General features: G+C 45.2%; 1 protein-coding gene across 1 annotated transcript in view; it reads right to left on the bottom strand.

Annotated features, from left to right (window-relative positions):
• VWF (von Willebrand factor) overlaps window positions 1-20,741 on the bottom strand; it is a 221,916-nt gene extending 201,175 nt beyond the window's left edge. The window contains exons 1-5 of the mRNA XM_033953476.1: window positions 20,575-20,741; window positions 16,909-16,960; window positions 10,832-11,005; window positions 6,265-6,367; window positions 5,964-6,172 (exon numbers count right to left, since the gene is read on the bottom strand). Coding sequence (XP_033809367.1) covers window positions 5,964-6,172; window positions 6,265-6,367; window positions 10,832-11,005; window positions 16,909-16,960 — 538 coding nt within the window. The 5' untranslated portion in view covers window positions 20,575-20,741. The remainder of the gene's footprint in view (window positions 1-5,963; window positions 6,173-6,264; window positions 6,368-10,831; window positions 11,006-16,908; window positions 16,961-20,574) is intronic.
• Between the last annotated feature and the right edge of the window lie 903 nt (window positions 20,742-21,644).

Here is a 21,644-nt window from a genome sequence, read left to right as displayed (position 1 = left end):
CAAATGATCTGCTTCGTCTTTTTACCACATGCTTTCTGAGTTTGTCTCGCGTCCAACTTTCAACCAATCAGATCATACAACAAATATAAAAAATTAAAACAAAACATATGAATAGCAAATTGGTTGGTCAAGGATAGTTCTCAGAGGAATTCGGGGGAATTCTACTTACACCTATCCCTAAAGGAGCAGACCTAGACCCATTCCAAGCTGCAAGCTATAAACCAGTAGCAAGCATGCCATTCATGACAAAGTTGACAGAGTTTGTAGCCGATGCCCAGCTAATAGATTATATTTCAAAATGGAATCTGCTATTGCCCTCCCAACATGGGTTCAGAAATGAACACAGTACAGAAACATTGGTCTGACTTCGAGAGTTCGATCAGTATTAAGCACAGGTACACAAGCGTTGCTACTACAGTTCAAGGTCCCAGCAGCATTTGACATAGTCAAACACAACCTGCCTCTAAATAGACTAACTGAAATAGGAATTTGGGGAACGGTATTCTAATGGTTCCAAGGCTTCCTGACGAAAAGACTCTACAGAGTCTTAAAAGATGGAGCCTTCTTTGACATGTAGAGTACCTCAAGGATCTTCCATCTTACCACTATTATATAACCTCTTCATGACCACACTGAATTTGATCATCCTCAGACCAGGGAAATGGCTTTTTTTCATATGCAGATGATGGCTTTCTAGTAATCCCTGCAAGTTTGAATCGAGCAAGCATGATACCATATTGTCCAGAACGATAACTAAAGTGCAAGAATGGGTGGGAAAATACCTTCCCAAACTGAACACTGAAAAAAACCCCAAACTATTATGGTCTGGGTGACACATACAACTAACCCCATCTACCATTACTCTTACAACCAGAACCAGCTTCTACACTGAGAACACCTTCTAAGTATTGGGAGTCACCTTAGATAGCTCATTATGTTTTGAAGATCATACTAACAACTTAGTCCAAAAATCTTTTCTCACACTACTTAAACTAAGGGTAAGACCCAACTTCTTCCAACACCAATGCAGGATACTAGTGCGGTCAATGATATGATCACTATTAGATTACTGCGATGCTGTACTCTCAGGTATCTCTGTGAAACTAATGAAAAAACTCCAACTGACAGAAAACACTGCAGCAAAACTCATGTACTACAAATCAAGATTTGACCATGTCACACCACTGCTTATCGATAGAAAAAGAATAGAATTCAAACTGTGCTGTGTAGCATTTAAAACACTATATGATGATGTCTCTAATAGCTTCCCCAGACTTACTGAACTATATTAGGTAGATCCGTGAAGCAACATAACTCTAGCTACCTGACCCTATCATTCTCAGCTCTGAAAGATATAAAATCACAGCAAATCATTCAACTACCAAATAGCAAGAGTGTGGAACTCACATCCCACAAAAATTCGCACAACCACAGTACGAGCATACACTGTTACGCAAAAAATCTAAAAACATGGCTTTTTAAGAAATCCAAAGAGCCTCAGACTAATAACAGAAATCACTCAAAATAAAGACACTATTACTTGTCATCTGCTATATAAACGCGCTCTTTTAACCTTCAAAATCAGATCATCAAAATGACCTGTTTTTCTCGACAAACTGCTTATACCCTACTGCTCACTAAGAGCTCTTAGATCAAATGAACAACCCCTTCTCTCCATTCCATCGTTGAAGATGATCAACATGAGACGCCTGACGATTTTCTCAGTCACAGCCCCCCCCCCCCCCCCAGCTCGGGAACATCAGGGAGGAAACCGCACTAAATAGATTTAAAGGCTCCCTCAAATGTTTTCTTTTTAAGGATGCCTTTGAAAACTATGAGTAGGGTGTTAGTACCAGTAAGCTGCGATAGTGGTTTTAGCATTGAGCTGGCCTTAGTTTTAGCTGCGTAGCATGGGTTAGCGCGCACGGCAATCCTTCATGCGCTAAACATGCTATCGCAGCTTTGTAAAAGGAACCCTAAGGGCTCCTTTTATGAAGGAGCGTAATAGCACATGCTAAGCCACCGGCTGGGCTAACTGCTACCGCCTCCTCTTGAGCTAAAGCTGTTAATGCGGCTTCGTAAAAGGAGCCCTAAGTTTGCTTGCCTAACCATCAAGGCTCCCTAATTGTTTTCCTCAACCCTCCTTTTGTTAAAATCCCTTAAATGTCTCCTTTACTCTAAAATTGTAGCTCTCCCCTCTTTTCCAACTTGTCTCTGGCCAGTCTAGTTTTGGTGAATGTTCAGACATGTAGGTTTTTGGTTTTTTTTTAATTTGGTGTCCCCCATTTAATCAATGTATATCACTTAGAAATTTTAATAAGCGTTTAATCAAATTTTGAATCTTTGATATATTACTCAGAACGTATGTACAATGTAATAACTTTATATAGCATATATAATTCTTTTAATGATGGGGGGAGGGGTGCTGAAACATTTTCAGTCCAACCAACCGTGTTACCTTATTTCATTCAGTGCCAATTTGCAGAAATGAAATTCTAAGTTTTGACATTGTTTTACATCATTGATTGAACTATCTTACATCCACATCATTCTCTTCTTGGTTGGGCTGAGAACTTTCCAGCACTCCTTCGTTGCATGTCTAATTTTTTTGTAACATGTTTAACTCTATACTGAATTCTATGTACCAATTTGGTGCTTTTAAACTGCCTAGAACTCTAATTGATCTGGATTCCGCGGGATATAAGATTGCCCATAACATATAACATAACATTGGTGAAATAAGCCGGAAGCTAAAAACTAGGATCAATGTATACGGATGTCATATTAAAAATTGCAATGCTAACCAGGATGGCACCTATGGCAGACAACACTTCTGGAAAACATAAGAACATAAGAAACGCCTTCACCGGATCAGACCAAGGTCCATCTAGTCCGGCGATCCGCACACGCGGAGGCCCATTTAGGTGCTCCTTGTTGGAGACCCGGATTTCCCCTAGCCCTCAATATGATTTGCAAGAAGGTGAGCATCCAACTTGCGTTTGAAACCCAGAACAGTATTCTCTGCCACCACCTCCTCCGGGAGAGCATTCCAAGTGCCCACCACTCGTTGTGTGAAACAGAACTTCCTGACATTTGTCCTGAACCTGCTGCCACTCAGTTTCAGGCTATGACCTCTTGTCTGTGTCACATCTGAAAATGTCAGTAATGCTGCTTCCTGGTCAATTTGGTCAAATCCTTTTAATATTTTAAAAGTCTCTATCAGATCCCCACGCAGTCTTCTCTTTTCGAGGGTGAACAGTCCCAGTTGCATCAATGATTGTATGGTGAGATAACTAAAAGGAACATAAGACCTTTGATATTAAAATGATCAAATATTTGGACACCCATCAAACAGGACTTAGCCAAGACTTTGGCTTTTGTTTGCATTACAAACCATGAATTTCAACTGCTTTTTCACCTTCCTATCTCTCTTTCTCCTCCCCACCAAGGTCTTGCGCATCCCTCCCTCTTCCACTGAGACTATTATTTCTGACCTGAAGAAGAAGAGTTACCTTAGAAAGCTAATCAAAAAACGCATGTTACATGATGCATGTTGGTAACAAAAACCTCATGCACAAATACAGGATGTCCAGAGCGGTACTTGGAGAGACCTCCCAGGAAAGGGACTTGGGAGTTCTGATCGACAAGTCGATGAAGCCGTCCGCGCAATGTGCAGCAGCAGAGAAAAGGGCGAACAGAATGCTAAGAATGATAAAGAATGGGATCACGAACAGATCAGAGAAGGTTATCATACCGCTGTACCTGGCCATGGTGTGCCCTCACCTGGAGTACTGCGTCCAGCACTGGTCGCCGTACATGAAGAAGGACATGGTACTACTCGAAAGGGTCCGGAGAAGAGCGACTAAGATGGTTAAGGGGCCGGAGGAGCTGCCGTCTAGCGAAAGATTAGAGAAACTGGGACTCTTCTCCCTCGAACAGAGGAGATTGAGAGGGGACATGATCGAAACATTCAAGGTACTGAAGGGGATAGACTTAGTAGACAAGGACAGGTTGTTCACCCTCTCCAAAGTAGGGAGAACAAGAGGGCACTCTCTAAAGTTGAAAGGGGATAGAAATAGAAGTCCCTAATGTAATGTAATTCCGTACAAACGTAAGGAAGTTCTTCTTCACCCAGAGAGTGGTAGAAAGCTGGAACACTCTTCCAGAGTCTGTCATAGGGGAAAACACCCAGTTAGACAACTCCTTGGCAAAATCATGCTTTTTCAGCCTCCACATGCTAAGAAAAGTAAGATCCTACTTCTGCCAACAACATTTTGCCGTCCTTGTCCAATCCATCATCCTCTCCAAACTAGATTACTGCAATGCCATCTACTTAAATCTATCAAAAAAAGTCTTCAAATACTCCAGCTAATCCAGAATACTGTAGCCAAATTGATCTGGTCTTTGACCTAAGGGCCGCCACGAGAGCGGACTGCTGGGCACGATGGACCACTGGTCTGACCCAGCAGCGGCAATTCTTATGTTCTTATGTTTTACTAAGCCCAAGTGCAAATGCTTATGTAATGGGCGCCTTAGCATTTAGCACTAAGTTAGTTTCCTTATTTTCTAACGCCTCTTACTCTATCTTATCTGTCTATATCAGTGTATCGCAAACCGTGTGCCGCAAGACGGCGCAAGGAGCAGAGGTGCCAGTGCCGGTTGACTCGCAGTGAGAGGTGGTCCTGTAGGTGGTCGGACGGTGCCTCTCCTCCTCCAGCACCTCTCCGTGGCGTAGTTATAGCAGGCTCTGCCCGTGCCCAGACGTCAACGTGATGACCTCACACATGCACATGACCTCATCATATTGACGTCTGCGCATTTCCAGATGCCCTCCAGCCATGGCACTGAGTTTAGTGTACCGCGGCTTCAGAAAGTTTTTCAGGACACTTGTCCATATGTTCCACGTTCGTTTAACTCTTATGCCTTCCATTAAGACGTTTCAATGTGTGTTTTATCATCATTGTAAGCAGCACAGTATGCTATATAATCTGTCCTGATATACGAATACTTTTTCCTTTTGAAAACTGTCGATTGTCCACGTTGTTCTCACCGCACTCTGCCTTGGATGAACTTCGTCAAAAAGGCTGTAAACAAATCTTAATCAATAAATATCTATAATTTTTGGTGGAACTCAGTTTGCCATATATATAAAATGGAACATACATTTGCAACACAAAAAGGATATATGGATAAATTCAAAAAGATTTGGGGACCATTAACAAAATATTGTAATAATTGAATTTCATTTTCCCATAATAAGAAAATAGTTAAAGAAGAAAGGGAGGGAGGGGATATGGGAGGGGGGTTTATACTCTTTATTATAAATTATAAATAAAATATTATTAATAGATGGTATTCTTACATGAAAACAATGTAATAAAGGGAAGGGAAAAAGGTTAATAATTTAAAAAATAATTGATAAAATCATTACAATATATATGTTGTATAACTTTATAAGAAAAATAATTAGTTATATGATATATAAAATCATAAGAAATATAAGATAAGAAATGTTATGTATAAAATACATTATAGAAATATCAAGTGTATTATTAAGATAATTGTATGAAAATTTATGACACTTGTTGTTAAATGAAAAAAAATCAATAAAAAAACTTAAACAAAAAATCAATAAATATCTGCGCCTGGATTTCAGCTAGTCGTAGGAATTTCCTCATCCCTAAAGCAAAACCAACAAGAAGCGTCAAATCCAACAAGAAGAAGTCAAATTCGGTTGGATTTGACTTCTCCAGTGCCTCTTTTTGTTTTGCTTCAAGGGTTGGTACCTTCTTTCCCCTTCCCTATACTCATCCCTAAAGCATCATAAAGGAAAGATATTAAATCATGTTTTAGGCGAAGTGAGGTATCAGCATCGTTACTCAGCAAACACACATAACAACTAGAATCCAGTCTTCTGAAAGAGTGCGTGACTGCTTGTCCAAACGTGAAACATAGCGTCTTACCTTCCTGGGTCATGAAGTCATCGTCTCCAAAGTTGTTCAAATTCCCACAGAGTCCACAGGTTTTATTGAAGTTCTTGATGGAGAATACGATCTGTACGTTTCCGCTGCTGTCAATCTTGGCCACAAATCCACGCTCATAGCTGGACAGCTTATAATAGCCTACTTCGGTCTCTAAAAATATCCCGTTGGAAGCGTACGGCATGTGTATCCTGTTGGACAAAAGAGCTGCGCTTAGAATCTGCTGAGCATCGCAAGCGTCGCAGTCTTTGCACGCACGGGTTTACGGGGCTACAGTGCTTACCTTTTCTCTCCCTGAGTCACGGTCCCGTCTAGAAATAAGCGCAGGCCAAAATACTCCCCGAGGTACACAGTGATGCTTTTCCGTTTACCATGGTAGTAATCACCTGCATTGGAAACAGATAGAAATTGCAAAAACGTTTTGGAAAAGTCCATTTGGGCTGCCAGTTTTCTTTGGGAACAGATTCTCTCTCTTGTGTGCCTAACACCTGTCGCATTTTGTTTTATTTAAAAATGTGTGAATTGGAACTGAGATTCTACGTTGTATATATATATATACGTGTTTGTCCCTTCCCCACTTCCTTGTCTTGTCTCCATAGCTTGCCCGTAGGGTTGCTTTTTGCCTTTGTATTGTTTTGATGCACCGTGTTGGGTTCTCCATAGTTCCGAGAATAGTCAGAAGGACCTTCTTTAAACCAGAGAAGGTTAGATATGTGTTTATGGGTTTTCTTGACCAGTGGTTCCTCGTTCCTCGTTTTTCTTCCAGCTCAGCCTGATTGGTGCTGGGATTCTAGGGGTCCTAGAGCTTTAAGAAGCTCATCATGGAAAAAAAATATATATATAAATTAATTGGGTGATAGGCACCTATCTTCATAGGTGCAGTCACTGACATAGCGAGGGAGAGAGGCACCCAGAGCAGTGGCACCTCCCCTCGCTATCTTCTCTGCTACCCCCTACCCCCACTGCATGCATGCCCCTTTCCTTTCCCCGTACCTGTTTCGCTTCCCCAGCACGAACAGCATCTCCAACTTGCTCCCCGCGCCAGCTTCGGCTCGCCCTCTAATGTCACATCCTAGTCATGGGACCAAGAAGTAACATCAGAGGGGAGCGTAGGCTGGCGCGAGCAGAGGTTTGGAGCTGCTGTTTGTGCTGGCGAAGAGCTAGAGTTATGGCGGGGGGAGTGAAGGCACGTGCGGAGTGGGTGAGGAGTGGGAAAGAACTAGGGGCAGAGAGGAGAGGAGCTGGCTCCCACACTAAGGCAGCGCCCAGGGCGGTCTGCCCCCCTCCTCCCCCCCCACTGGGCGATAAGCCTTGTCGCACCTAACTCCAAAGTAAGCGTGTTTAGGGGAGGAGAAGGACTTAGGCACTGCTAGGCACGATTCTGTAAAATTCACAAAGCAAACCGATCGTGTATCGATCGGTTTGTGACCCCTTTGCGCCCCATTCACTAACCTCTCCTGCAATCCGTGCATGCAAATGAGGAGAAATGCGTGCAAAGTAGGCAGGAACGCAATTCGCAACACAAAATTCACGATCCGACTGGGCTGGCCGATCATCTCCAGACGCGACTGCTGAGGTCCAGTCGCAAACCTTCTTTTCCCATGCTCCAGCTCCATTTCCTGCTCTCTGCTGCCCCGATCTTGCTGCCTTTACTGTTTCAGGGGCTGCAGAAGCCCTGGGGCCGGGGGGGGGGGGGGTAGGGGGAGAGCAGTGCATCTTGGCTCCCTGACAAATGAAGCTGGAATGGGCTGCAGTGGGGACACAACTTTAAACTTTGAAACTTTAGCTACTCTCGCCACCCAGACTGATCTCTGCCGCCTTCCCTGCTGTGCGAGCCCATGGGTTTAAAGCGTGAGAATGGCAGCTTTTTACATTTTTTCCATTGGCATGAATGGGTGAAATGTGATTTTATGTTTGTAGTTCCGCCCACGTGTGCAGGTGGGCCGCGAGACCCCCAGAACATATCACCCCAGGTAGTGAGGGATCAGCATACCAAGTTTTGTTCAAATCGGTCAAGCCGTTTTGAATTACTGTGAGAATGGCAGCTTTTTACATTTTTTCCATTGACATGAATGGGTGAAATCTGATTTTATGTTTGTAGCTCCGCCCACGTGTGCAGGTGGGCCGCGAGACGCACAGAACATATCATCCCAGGTAGTGAGGGATCTGCATACCAAGTTTCGTTCAAATCGGTCAAGCCGTTTTTGCGTGATCGCGGCACATACACATACACATACATACAGACATACATACCTCCGATTTTATATATATAGATTGGGAATTTCTGACGTGTGTGCTGTTACCAATAAATGGAAATTAACACCTCGTAATTGATGCCAGCTGGGAATAATTAAATGTTACATATACAACTCAGAAAGCACCATTCTGTAGGAAGTATATGCCAAGTGCAGTGTGTGAATTTGAAATGGGGGCGTGAGCAGGGGTGGATTAGGGGATTCTTAAAAGTTATGAGCATTATTATAGAATACGCCCAATGGGCCTGATTCTTGAAACGCGCATCTCGAGTACAGTGGGTGTTGGCATCCTATCAGCCAATCAGGAGGCCCGTTTTCAGAAAATATTGAGTGAGGATGGATGCCTATATTGTAGGCATCTGTAGCACATATACAAAACTCTCCAACAGAGTCGAAACTGTTGAGGAATGCAAAGAACTGCAGAGCGACCTGAACAAACTGTGTGAGTGGGCAAAAAGATGGCAGATGAGCTTCAATGTGGAGAAATGGAAGGTCTTGCACATGGGGAAAGGGAACCCCGTGTACAGCTATACGATGGGAGGAAGGGTGCTGGGGAAAGGCACCCTAGAAAAAGACCTGGGGGTATTGGTGGATACAACAATGAAGCCAGCGGCGCAATGTGCAGCGGCCTCAAAGAAAGCAAACAGAATGCTGGGCATTATCAAAAATGGTATCACTACCAGAACGAAGGAAGTTATCCTGCCATTGTATCGAGCAATGGTGCGACCACATCTGGAATCCTGTGTCCAATACTGGTCACCGTACCTTAAGAAAGACATGGCGATGCTTGAGAGGGTCCAGAGGAGAGCAACTAGGATGATAAAAGGAATGGAGAACCTTTCATATTCCGAAAGGTTAGACAAACTGGGGCTCTTTACCCTGGAAAAGCGGAGACTGAGAGGAGACATGATACAGACGTTTAAAATCATGAAAGGCATAGAGAAGGTGGAGAGGGGCAGATTCTTCAGACTAGCGGGGACAACAAAAACAAGAGGTCATCCAGAAAAACTGAGAGGGGACAGATTCAAAACGAATGCAAGGAAGTTTTTCTTCACTCAGAGGGTGGTGGACACCTGGAACACGCTGCCAAAGGAGGTAATAGGACAGAGTACAATACTGGGTTTCAAAAAGGGACTGAAGGGGATTGCAGGGTATAGATAGAAGGTTACTCTACAGGACATAAGCGAAAAGCGTATGACAGTTTTAGGGTATGAGCACTATCAGGTCCTGGACCTGAGGGGCCGACGCGTGAGCGGACTGCCGAGCACGATGGACCTCCGGTGTGACCCGATGTGTAGGGATGCTTAATCATGCCCAAGGCAGGGCAGGGGCATGGCTTCACCCAGAAGTGGCCTTGGGCGTGCTTAAGCATCCCTTCGCATCTCCGTAGGCGTGAGACCCACATCTTTTAAACGTAGGCCTGCAAAATGCCGTCCTTCATTTAAGGTGTCTGTTTAGCAATGTAGATGCAATTCTCTTTGGGACAACGTCGCATGATTGGTAGGCGACTGGCAGTTGCCTCTTAGGTGTCGCCGAGATCAGAGTCCTATAGGGAATCAGTCCCAATACGCACACAATTTCTGGCTGGTTTTAGCTGGCCTCAATGCCTGCGCCTAAGTTATGCATCTTGCACAGGCGCTAAGCGTGATTCTTTAAAAGGTATGCACACCTTGTAGAATCTCACTAAGCACCATTTTAATTGTTTCGGATTTTTTAGGTGCCATATATAGAATATGGCCAAAAGTCCATAAGGTTCATGTAATCTACCCGGCCTGGTTCCCGCCGCGGTACCACAAACAACTGCACCTTCCCTGCCCCCCTCCCATTGCCACGGGTGCACACCCCTTCCCTTCCCCCATACCTCTGTAACGTTCCTGGCACGAGCAGCAACCCCCAACTTGCTGTCACGTCAGCATCAGCTCTTCCTGTGATGTCACTTCCTGGACCCGTGCCTAGGAAGTGACATTAGAGGAAGAGCCGATGCTGGTGCAACAGCAAGTTGAGGGTTGCTGCTCGAGCCAGGAACGGTTCCGGGGGAGGGAAGCGGAGCGCGCACAGCAGGAGGTGGCGGGTAAAGAGCGTGTGGAGACGGAGGGGGGGGGGAGAACAGGATGGGGGAGGGGCACCTCTCACCCTCGCTACGCCACTGCATTTAGGTACAGGAGATATTTCTCTGTCCCCCATGGACATATAATCTAGCTTGAACCTAAGGCACAAGGACATCAGCAAGATTTCAAGCCAAGCCGGCTCCCAGCCCACTGCACTAACCACTAAGACCCTCTTTTACAAAAGGTGCGCTAACGTTTGCGCTAACCGCTAACGCAGCCATAGGATAACATACACACATTAGCGTTTATGTAGCGCACACTGAAAAGCTTAGCGTACCTTTGTAAAAGAGGAGGTAAGTTACTCCTTCATACCCCTTCTGTGAGTTCTATCAGGCCTTATGTCCCTTCCGCTGGGAGGCCTTTCCATGCATCAAGCACCCTTTCTGTGAAGCAATACTTTCGGATATTGTTCTGAGCCTCTCGCTCCGGAGCATCCTCTCTTCTGAACAGCCCCAGACGGATCTCTCACAGCGAGCACAGCACTAACCTAAGAGAGAGAAGGAATGCTTCACACAGTCTCCAGCGAGCAGGTAACTGCACTCTCCGGCGAAGTCATAGAAAGTGCCGTCAAAAGTCCTGATGTGGTCCTCTCCGAAAAGGCTGCAACGGGAAGCTTGCAACCATTCCGTTTTCCCCTCCGTCAAGAAAGAACAAGATGGTCCTAGATGTCGAAAAAAAAAAAAAAAAAAAACCATTTCGGCAATGAGGGAAAATGTCACATTTCTCATCGTGTTTTCACGTTACATCGTGGGAGATGATCTTAAACCAACAGTTGGCCATAACAAGGGACAATTCGTTTTTGAGCCATGAGCGTAGTCCACGCTGGCTCTAGAATCCCAAAAATATAACGGCCGACTTATCTTGGCTTCTGATTTTAATGCGAGATCGTAGTAGGGAAATGACTTCCCAGTATTCGACTAACACACTAAGACATTAAAAACAATGATGGATTTCATAAATAGGGGCAATTTTCAAAAGAAAAGTCTCCCCGTGGCAAGTGAAAGTGGGGTTCATGTGTGGGAGGTTAGCCGGGGGGGGGGGGGGGGGAGGGAAAGACACTTTCATAAGAGTGCCTGTGTAAAATATCCAAACAAGTACCTTGTTCAGGCCTGTTTTATAAAGCTTCATAAAATAGGTTCCTACAATAATTCCCAAAAGCCCACAAATTCACCCCCCCTCCCGAAGAAGGTGAAAGCCAGGAATTGTGGCTGCCTGCAACATTTAAGATAAGTGCCTTGAAGACAGATTGAATGCCCTTCGCATGAATTTGGTTTTAAGGAAGAGTTACTGGAGAAGATTTTAAGGTAAATTATTCATAAAATGATTCAAAATTACTAGAAGTAAAAAAAAAACGAAATAAAATTGGAAGGAGGAGGTTTTTCAGGATCAATGACAATCATTCAGGATCAATGACAATCATTGACTAAAACTGTCCCCTCACTCACTAGGACTTCCCCCCTGTAAACGCCTTTTTCTTCCTCTCAAGAAGCTCCACTCATGTATTCAGGTATTCTCTACCCATAGAACTCCAATTAATACGTAAGTTTCCCTCTTAGATTATTGTTTGTATTTAGACCCATTGTATTGTATTGTATTTAGACTCATGGTATGGTATTGTAAGTTGACTTATTGTACTGTATTAAGACCTTTTGTTATTCGCTGAATGTCCAGCCTTCTTACAATGTAAACCGCCTAGAAGTCGCCTGACTATGGCGGAATAGAAAAATAAAGTTATTATTATTATTGTTATTATGAATGAAACGTGGGACCTGGTCAGACTCGGCTGAGATCCTTTTCCTCCCCCTGATTCTACCCTATGCTTTGAAGAGTGGGATTTTTCTGGGGTCAGTTTGGCGATTTGCAGGTTGGTCTCACTCATCGTCTTCAGTGTGTCTCTCTGTCGAAACCTCTAACTCCCTCTTTTACTAAGGTGCGCTAATCGAATTAGCTTGTAATCAACTTTAAACTTGACATCGGGAAAGGGAAACATGCCAAAACCTTAACCACCACCTTAAACTTTAAAAAGGGTAAATACGATTGCATGAGAGCCATGGTAACAAAACGACTCGAGAAGATGGTGGACAAACTTGAAACAGTAGATCAGGCATGGTGCCTATTGAAAAATACTATTGCAGAAGCACAAGATCTCTACATTCCGAGGATTTCCAAAGATCGGAGAACTAAAAGCAAAGGAGAACCGGCATGGCTTACCATACAGGTGAAGGAAGCCATAAAAGAAAAGAAGGACTCTTTCAAAAAATGGAAATGCACGAAGACAACCGAAGCCTGGAACAAACATAAAGATGAACAGAAGAAATGTCACAAGGCGGTGAGGGAAGCAAAACAGGACTATGAGGAAAAAATAGCCCGGGAGGCCAAAAACTTCAAGCCCTTCTTTAGATACGTGAAAGGGAAAAAACCTGCAAAAGAGGCAGTGGGACCCCTGGACGACAAGGGAAGAAAAGGGTACATCAAGGAAGATAAACAAATCGCAGACAAACTAAATTCCTTCTTTGCGTCCGTCTTTACAAACGAGGACACCTCAACAATACCTGAAGCGGAGAAACTGTTTACAGGAGAAATAGAGGACAGCCTCACCACATTTGAAGTGAACTTAGATCAGATATACTACCAGATCGACAAACTTAAAAGTGACAAATCCCCTGGACCGGATGAAATTCACCCGAGAGTTTTGAAGGAATTGAAGGTTGAAATTGGAGAGTTATTGCAAAAACTTGCAAACCTGTCAATCAGAACTGGTCAGATACCAGACGACTGGAGGAAAGCGAACGTCACGCCAATTTTCAAGAAAGGATCAAGAGGAGAACCGGGCAACTATAGACCTGTGAGTCTTACGTCTGTCCCCGGCAAGATGATTGAATCACTGATCAAGGATAGCATAGTTCAGCACTTGGACACACACGACTTGATGAAACCCAGTCAACATGGATTCAGGAAAGCGAAATCGTGTTTGACGAATTTACTCCAATTCTTTGAGACCGTAAACAAGCAAATTGATAGTGGAAAGCCGGTGGACATAATATACTTGGACTTCCAGAAAGCATTTGACAAAGTCCCACACGAAAGACTTCTCAGGAAACTACAAAGCCATGGCATAGAGGGAGATATACAAAGATGGATAGGCAAATGGCTGGATAACAGGAAGCAGAGAGTGGGCATTAATGGGAAGTTCTCCGACTGGGAGAAAGTGACTAGTGGTGTACCCCAGGGCTCGGTACTTGGGCCGATCCTTTTTAATATTTATATCAATGACCTGGAAAACGGAACATCCAGTGAGATCATCAAGTTTGCAGACGACACAAAACTCTGCCGGGCAATCAGATCGCAGGAGGACAGTGAGGAACTCCAGAGAGATTTGTGTCGGTTAGAAAAGTGGGCGGAGAAATGGCAGATGAAGTTCAACGTGGAGAAATGCAAGGTAATGCATTTAGGCAGTAAAAATAAGGAATACGAGTACAGAATGTCAGGTGCAACTCTGGGAAAAAGTGAACAAGAAAGGGATCTGGGTGTACTGATAGATAGGACCCTGAAGCCGTCGGCACAATGCGCGGCAGCGGCAAAGAAGGCAAATAGAATGTTGGGCATGATAAAGAAAGGAATCTCAAGTAGATCGGAGAAAGTTATAATGCCGCTTTATAGGGCAATGGTCAGACCCCACTTGGAATACTGTGTCCAACATTGGTCTCCCTACCTAAAGAAAGATATAAAACTGCTGGAGAGGGTGCAGAGACGAGCGACTAAACTGGTGAAGGGTATGGAGAAACTGGAATATGAGGATCGACTTAAAACACTGGGATTGTTCTCCCTTGAGAAGAGGAGACTGCGTGGGGATATGATCGAGACCTTCAAAATACTGAAAGGAATCGACAAAATAGAGCAGAGATTATTTACATTGTCCAATTTGACACGGACAAGAGGACATGAAATGAAGCTAAGGGGGGACAAGTTCAGGACTAATATCAGGAAGTTCTGCTTCACACAGAGAGTGGTTGACATCTGGAATACTCTCCCAGGAGAGATTATTGCAGAATCGACAGTCCTAGGCTTCAAAAGCAAACTAGATGCATATCTCCTTGAGAGAGGCATATAAAGATATGGTTGGCTATAAAATAAGCCAGGTGTATACCTGGCAGGGCCTCCGCGTGTGCGGATCGCCGGACTTGATGGACCGAAGGTCTGATCCGGAGATGGCGCTTCTTATGTTCTTATGTTCTTATGAAATGCGTCCAAAAACTAACATGCAGGCGTTAGCAGTTAGCGCACCTTGAGTACCTGATTGTAAAACCGCTTAGATAACCTTGATAGGCGGTATATAAAATCCTAATAAACTTGAAAAAACTTGAAATAAACTTATGTTTTTTTACCACGTGTTTTATCAACTACACAATCTGTGGAGGGTTTTTTTTTTATGCTAAAGTGAAAAAAACCCAAACAAACAATACATCCTACACAAACCTTGTCCATAAATGTGCATAATATGCGATCTATGTAGATAAATATGTGAGCAGCGGCCCTCAGAACTAAGAGCTCCTTTTACAAAGGTGCGTCAGGGCTTTAACGTGCCTGCTGGATTGCCACGCGCGCTAGACCTTAACGCCAGCATCGAGCTGGCGTTAGTTTTAGAAGCGTAGTGTGGGTTGAGCGCTAAAATCCTGCGTGCGTGAAAAACACTAGCGCACCTTAGTAAAAGGAGCCCTAAGGCCCTCTTTACTAAGCTGCGGCCTGGAGCATTAAATGTTCTGATACTCTGTGAATTCTATGAGCGCTGGAACATTTAGAACTCCGGGGGGGGGGGGTAAGTGCCACTTAGGCAGCATCCTCATTTAAAAAATTTTAAAAAACTTATCTTTTTAAAGACACACTCAACCTTTCATCTTTTGACCTATGACCAGATGTTTTAAGGTCCCGAATTTTTTACCCCCTCTCGTTTTTTCTCTCTAACAAAGAATTGTAACTTTCCCCCCCTACCCGCCACGACTGATGTCTGTTTTAGATTTGTAAGTCCAAAGTTATTTTGTCTGTTTTCACAATCTGTTTTTATAAAGCTGTACATCGCTTAGTAAACAGAATAAGCGATCCATCCAATATTAATAAAAACTTGAAACAACCCCTCCCCCCTTTTTTTTCTTTTTACTAAGCCGCAATAGAGGTTTCTACCGCAGCCTGGAGTGCCATAGAAATCTCCACCACGGCTTAGTAAAAGAGGGCCTTAAAGGTGACAACAAATTGATCTCGCTCATGCGGCGGCGACTAGCGCTCGATCGAAACAATGAAACGTAAATGTCTACTTTAAATGCACCAAATCAAAACTTAGGCCCTCTTTTACTAAGGTGCACCAACCGATTAGCCCGCGCTAAACGCTAATATGTGCATGTTGGTCTATGGACGCGTTAGCGTTTAGCACGCACTGATCATTGGAACAAGCTTCCAGTGCAGGTGATCGAGGCAGACAGCGTGCCAGACTTTAAGAATAAATGGGATACCCATGTGGGATCCCTACGAGGGTCAAGATAAGGAAATTGGGTCATTAGGGCATAGACAGGGGGTGGGTAAGCAGAGTGGGCAGACTCGATGGGCTGGAGCCCTTTTCTGCCGTCATCTTCTATGTTTCTATGTTTCTATGATAGGTCATTTGGCCTTTATCTGCCATCATGTTTCTATGTTTCTATAATCAGAAAGTTCTATGACATCACAATGCAGGTGTAAAGAGCCTTAGCCTATAGGAAGAGGAGATGCAAATGTTAAGAGCCTTAGCCAATAGGGAGAGGAGGAGAGAGTGGCTGCTGCAGACACCAGAAAGTATTTCTTCACAGAGAGAGTGGTTGATCATTGGAACAAGCTTCCAGTGCAGGTGATCGAGGCAGACAGCGTGCCAGACTTTAAGAAGAAATGGGATACCCATGTGGGATCCCTACGAGGGTCAAGATAAGGAAATTGGGTCATTAGGGCATAGACAGGGGGTGGGTAAGCAGAGTGGGCAGACTTGATGGGCTGGAGCCCTTTTCTGCCGTCATCTTCTTCTATGTTTCTATATGATCAGTGAGCACACATTACTAAAAGAGGGGGTTAATACAACATATCGTGCAACATCATAATTGAACTTAAATGGTCCACTCAGTGGCACAGCGGGATAGAGCAGCACCCCTCTCCCGCCCTCTTCCCGGTCCCCCCATGCAGCCTTTCCCTGTACTTTATATATCTTTGGTGCGAGCAGCCACAAAGTAGCTGCGCGCATCGGCTCTCTTCGACATCACTTTCTAGGTGCGGTCCCAGAAGTGACATCAGAGAGTGCACCAAAGGTACGGGGGAAGGGGCGCACATGCGGAAGAGGGGGGGAGTGGGAAGGAGGGGCGGAGAGTCGGAGGGGTGCCAGCACCCCGAGGAAGACCACAACTGGGACGGACCGCCCCCCTCCCCCCACTACGCCACTGAGTCCTTTTATCTTATACCCATCAATGTACGGATCCCAGAGCCTGAGAAAGTCACGTGCATTGAAGACTCTTCAAGCAAAGTTGTCGCGTGATAGGGAGGGAAGCACCGTACCTGGTGTGAGAACGGCCACCGCGATCAGCACAGGGAATCCAGGGAACTTCATCTTGAACCGCAGAAAGAGAAAATGAAAAATCAACACCTAGGAACAGATTCAGTAAATGGTGCCCAAAAAAAGAATCCTTTGAGCGCTATTTGATTAATGGCGTTCCACGTGTGGATATTATTCAAAGAACAGCCCTTATCACTGGGATTAGTGTTACGATATGGGCTAGAAAAAGGAGGATGGATTGACACATCCGGGTTTTACTTCGCAGAGGTCTCAATCCGTCCTGCCACTGGCGTAATGAGGGTAGGTGACGCCCAGAATGGCAGCACCCTCCTCCCCCACTGCGCATGTGCCCCTTCCCTGCATAAGCAGCATCTCCAACTCGCTGCCTGCGCCGACATTGGCTCTGACGTAACTTCCCAATCACAGGACCCAAAAGTAAGGTCAGAGGGGAGCACCGAAGCCAGTGGGAGCGGCAGGTTGGAGCTCTTTTGCACCCCAGTGAAGAGCTAGAGGGACGGTGGGGAGGAAGTGAAGGTGTGTGTATGGTGGGTGAGGACTGGGAAGGAGCGGAAGTGGAGAGAGGGGGAGGTAGAGGTGCCCCCATCAAGATGGCGCCTTGGGCAGTCCAGCCCACCCCCACGCTTACTACACTACTGCATTCTTTTTACTTCCATTGCTTTCAATGGAAGCAAAACTGGGATGTCTCAATCCGTTCTCCTTTTTCTGGAGCTATACTGTATAATCTGTTATTGAGACAGATATGGGGGAAGCCACTACTTGCCCTGGATCGGTAGCATGGAATGTTGCTATTCTTTGGGATTCCGGAATCTTGTTACTCTTTGGGATTCCGGAATCTTGCTATTCCTTGGGATTCCAGAATCTTGTTACTTTTATGGATTCCGGAATCATGCTATTCCTTGGGATTCCAGAATCTTGTTACTTTTATGGATTCCGGAATCTTGCTATTCTTTGGGATTCTGTATGGAATGTTGCTACTTTTTGCTGCTGGGTTTTGGCCAGATATTAATGACCTGGATTGGCCACCGTGAGAACGGGCTACTGGGCTTGATGGCCCATTGGTCTGACCCAGTAAGAATATTCTTATGTTCTTAAAGTTTTAATCAACTCTAGGTTCCTGTTCAGAATGCATGTTGCCCTCCCCCTCCCACTTAAAACCTTATGAATTTGCTCGTGTAACTAGTCCCCTCCTTTCCTAACTCATAGCGTGGGTTTTAGCGCCGGTAGCAGTGGTAACTTCTCCGACGCTCATAGAATTCCTATGAGCATCAGAGCAGTTACCGCCACTGCTGGTGCTAAAACCCACGCTCTGCGTTAGGAAAGGAGGAGGTAGCAAAGGACTCTACGAGGGGCTGGTGGAACGTTCTCAGCCCACCAACAAAGTTGGATCAGGCTCCATCGAGGGCTATAGACTTAGTCCAACATTTTTCTATTCTGCAATTCCTTACATTGTAAGTCATCTGGAACTTGTTTAGATGCAGCGCAACTCAGAAATCAAAATGCTAGATTAGACTTCTACTTTTTTGTTCAGTATTTTTCCAACAGAATGAAAAAAAAAAGTGCAAAATCACTGGACTATGTGTATAACCCTTGTTGGAGACAATGGAGACTAGAGAATGACACGGGGACAAATTTTTCCCCAATCTCATGAGTTCTTTTCCTGTCCCTGCCCCATTCCTGCAAGCTCCGTCCTCATGTGCACAAGCCTCAAACCCTTTAAAATCCTAAGTAGCAACATTCTAGAGCTGAGATTGTGATGTCATAATGCCTCATTCCACCAATGCCTAAGCTCCGTCCTCATCTGCACAAGCCTCAAACCCTTTAAAATCCTAAGTAGCAACATTCTAGAGCTGAGATTGTGATGTCATAATGCCTCATTCCACCAATGCCTAAGCTCCGTCCTCATCTGCACAAGCCTCAAACCCTTGAAAATCCTAAGTAGCAACATAAGTGTTCGAGGCAGAGCTTACATGAATGGGCAGGTACAGGGACAGCAACAACACTCACGGGGATGGGATGAGGAAACTGAATTGTCCCCGTGTCATTCTCTAATAGAAACTGGTGTCTAGAGAGATGCAGGGCGGGGCGTTGCAGAGGATGGTGGGCCAGGGACGGTGCAGTGATGGGGACAGATTTTTTCCCCGTGTCATTCTCTAATGTTGATCCCTCAACTACCAAATTTCACTCCCTGAGACATCCTGTCCTTTTCTAAACTCTTGTTACATCTATGTATTTCTTGAAATGTCTGCCTATTGGAGATTTGGGGGTTTTTTTTAGGTTGTTTCAGATGGCCAGTAATTGTAGAAAGCCAGCTGAAAATACACGAATGATAACCGACATCAGCTTTTCCTAATGGCAAGTTAAACAGTCCTGGATCTGTATCCCTCAGCAAGAGGAAAGCAAAAATGGAAAATAATCACTCAAATTCTAAATCATTAGGTACTTGCAATAATATACAACTGATAATGAATTGATATGCTCAGAGAAATGGAGGTGATAACAGGGAGATCCCAACACTACCACCTCACCGCCCAATCATCGCATAATTCAAAGCGCCAGCTGTGAAATTTTTTTAACTGTTGTACACGATTGCCTTCAGTGCGCCAAGCTACTAAGTTTGGAGACTCAAAGCGGCAAAAGTCTGTCCAAAAAAGGCCCGAGATTGCCCTGCATTTTGCTAGCTGGTGACTGGCACTCCGCTCACTTCACTGTACCACCTGAGAAGCAAACTCTGCAGTCACACGGTCCCTCTTCAGCCCCTTTCACTGGATGAGCCACGAAAGGTCAACTCAGCAGTTCACGCTGGGCACACTTGCGCCCTGTTTTGCAATAGCGAATGTTTTTTAAAAAGCTTTGTGAAAATGTTAATGCTGCCCTCCAATTACTTTTGCTTGGGTTTCTTTCATTTTGAAAACAAAGCAACTAAAATAATTCTGCCAAGAAACTCCCCAAAAAGCTGTATTCTGAGCCGAAACTTGGTCAGGGGCCGCCACATCTGGGATCCGGAAGGTTCGCCCCCCACATTTCGCCCCCAGCAATTCGCCCCTCACATTTCGCCCCCGCACATTTTGCCCCCCGGATGTTTCGCCCCCACACATTTCGCCCCCGCACATTTCGCCCCCGCACATTTCGCCCCTTTGGATCTAACGGGAGGACCAGGGACCACCCATTCTACCAACGGAGCGCTCCAGATCCAGCAGGATCCACAGGGAGGACCAGGACCCACCCACAACCCCCAAGTTGCCACGGTCCCGCCTGGCCATGTGGGGGAAGGGCGCCAAACTCTTCAAGCGAGCGAGCAGCGCTCCCCCCCCTCTACCGGATCGGCTCCCCTCCCCACGGCGGTCGCGCGGAACGAGAGGGGCAAGGTCCAGCTGCCAGAGCCCAATCATCCATTCAAAAGTGTAGGTTTTTTTTTTTTTTTTTTTTGTAGAGGCAGGCGGCACGGAGGCGAAGGCACGCCGCAACCAGGGCGGCGGACATAAACCGGGTTGGTGCGGGCCGCCCCCCCCTCCCTCTGTGAAAATCGGAAAATTGTGGCCCTGCAAAGGCTCCGAGTTGGAGACCACCGACCCAGCCATACATACACATCTTCCTATCTAAAGTCTCTTCCTGCGGGATGTGAGAAAAAAAAAGCAAAAGGAATGTACCTTGATGCCACCTTCAGCCGAGAAGCTCCAGGGCTGGCAGAAAATGACGAGCTTTCTCTTCTGCTGGCTCCCTGGTAGCCCAGGGTGTCTGTCCCTGGACGGCTGAGCTGCTCTGAAATGTCTGTGATTTTATAAGTCAGGAGCCTTTGGTCTTTCGAAAAGGAAAGCCTAAAGGGTGAGTGGTACATCCGTCAGAGACTCTGCACAATAGAACAAAGCCTGCACTCGCGCAAATTCTTGGCGCTAATTTCCAGAAAGGAACAAAGAGGGGAAGTCGCACTTGATTTTAACTGATGGATTCATCTTTTGAAAGGGGTCTTAGCGGAAAACCTCCCTGGCACAGCTGATGAGGGTGGACAACAGTGTCTGGAAGAGTGACAAGGCACTTCAATTACACATTTATTAGGTAAACACAGGACGGTTAGGGAGCAGTAGGTCAAGGCCTCTGGGCTCTGCAATATTTCATAAGCGCTCTTCGACATGTGGTTCCTGCACGGGGCGAAGGCGCTGGGTTCCTTCTTGCCTTCCTTGCATGGCCCTGTGACTTTGCAGCAATCCTTCCGTCGTCGGCACAGAGGAACCACCTATTTCCTGGCCAAAAAACTTCCCGATTTCAAAGCACGCTTGGATCAGTTGCACATGCACATCTTCCAAGCTCTCTATGGCAGAAATGTTTTTAGCTCCGGCAGAGCAAATGTTTTTTCGTGGCACATTATAATTGAAGTTACAAAATTGCAATCGACCAACAAAACATTAAGTTTGAGAGTTATTTAAAGGGCTTTAAGCCATGTAGGAGTAATTGTCGCAACAGTGAAACTGAAGTAGATCAATGCGATGGATGGGCTTGGTTTGGAGGGCAAATTAACCCAAGACGCGGCTGGATCAATAGGCAAACGCGCATTTCGTCATCCACCCTCTGCAGTTCTCTTCTACTCTATGTTTATAACCTAACTAATTTATTTTTCTCAAGTACTTTAGCAAGAATGTGAGCCTTTGGGACAGTCAGGGAACTCTAAGTACTCTCTCTTCATCTTAATTAATCTTACTTAATGCATTTCTTCTGTTTCTAC

The sequence above is a fragment of the Geotrypetes seraphini genome, chromosome 7 (assembly GCF_902459505.1).
Source record: "Geotrypetes seraphini chromosome 7, aGeoSer1.1, whole genome shotgun sequence".
Classification (NCBI taxonomy): domain Eukaryota; kingdom Metazoa; phylum Chordata; class Amphibia; order Gymnophiona; family Dermophiidae; genus Geotrypetes; species Geotrypetes seraphini.
The sequence above is the reverse complement of the archived record's forward strand: the minus strand, read 5'-3'. Positions and strand labels throughout refer to the sequence as shown.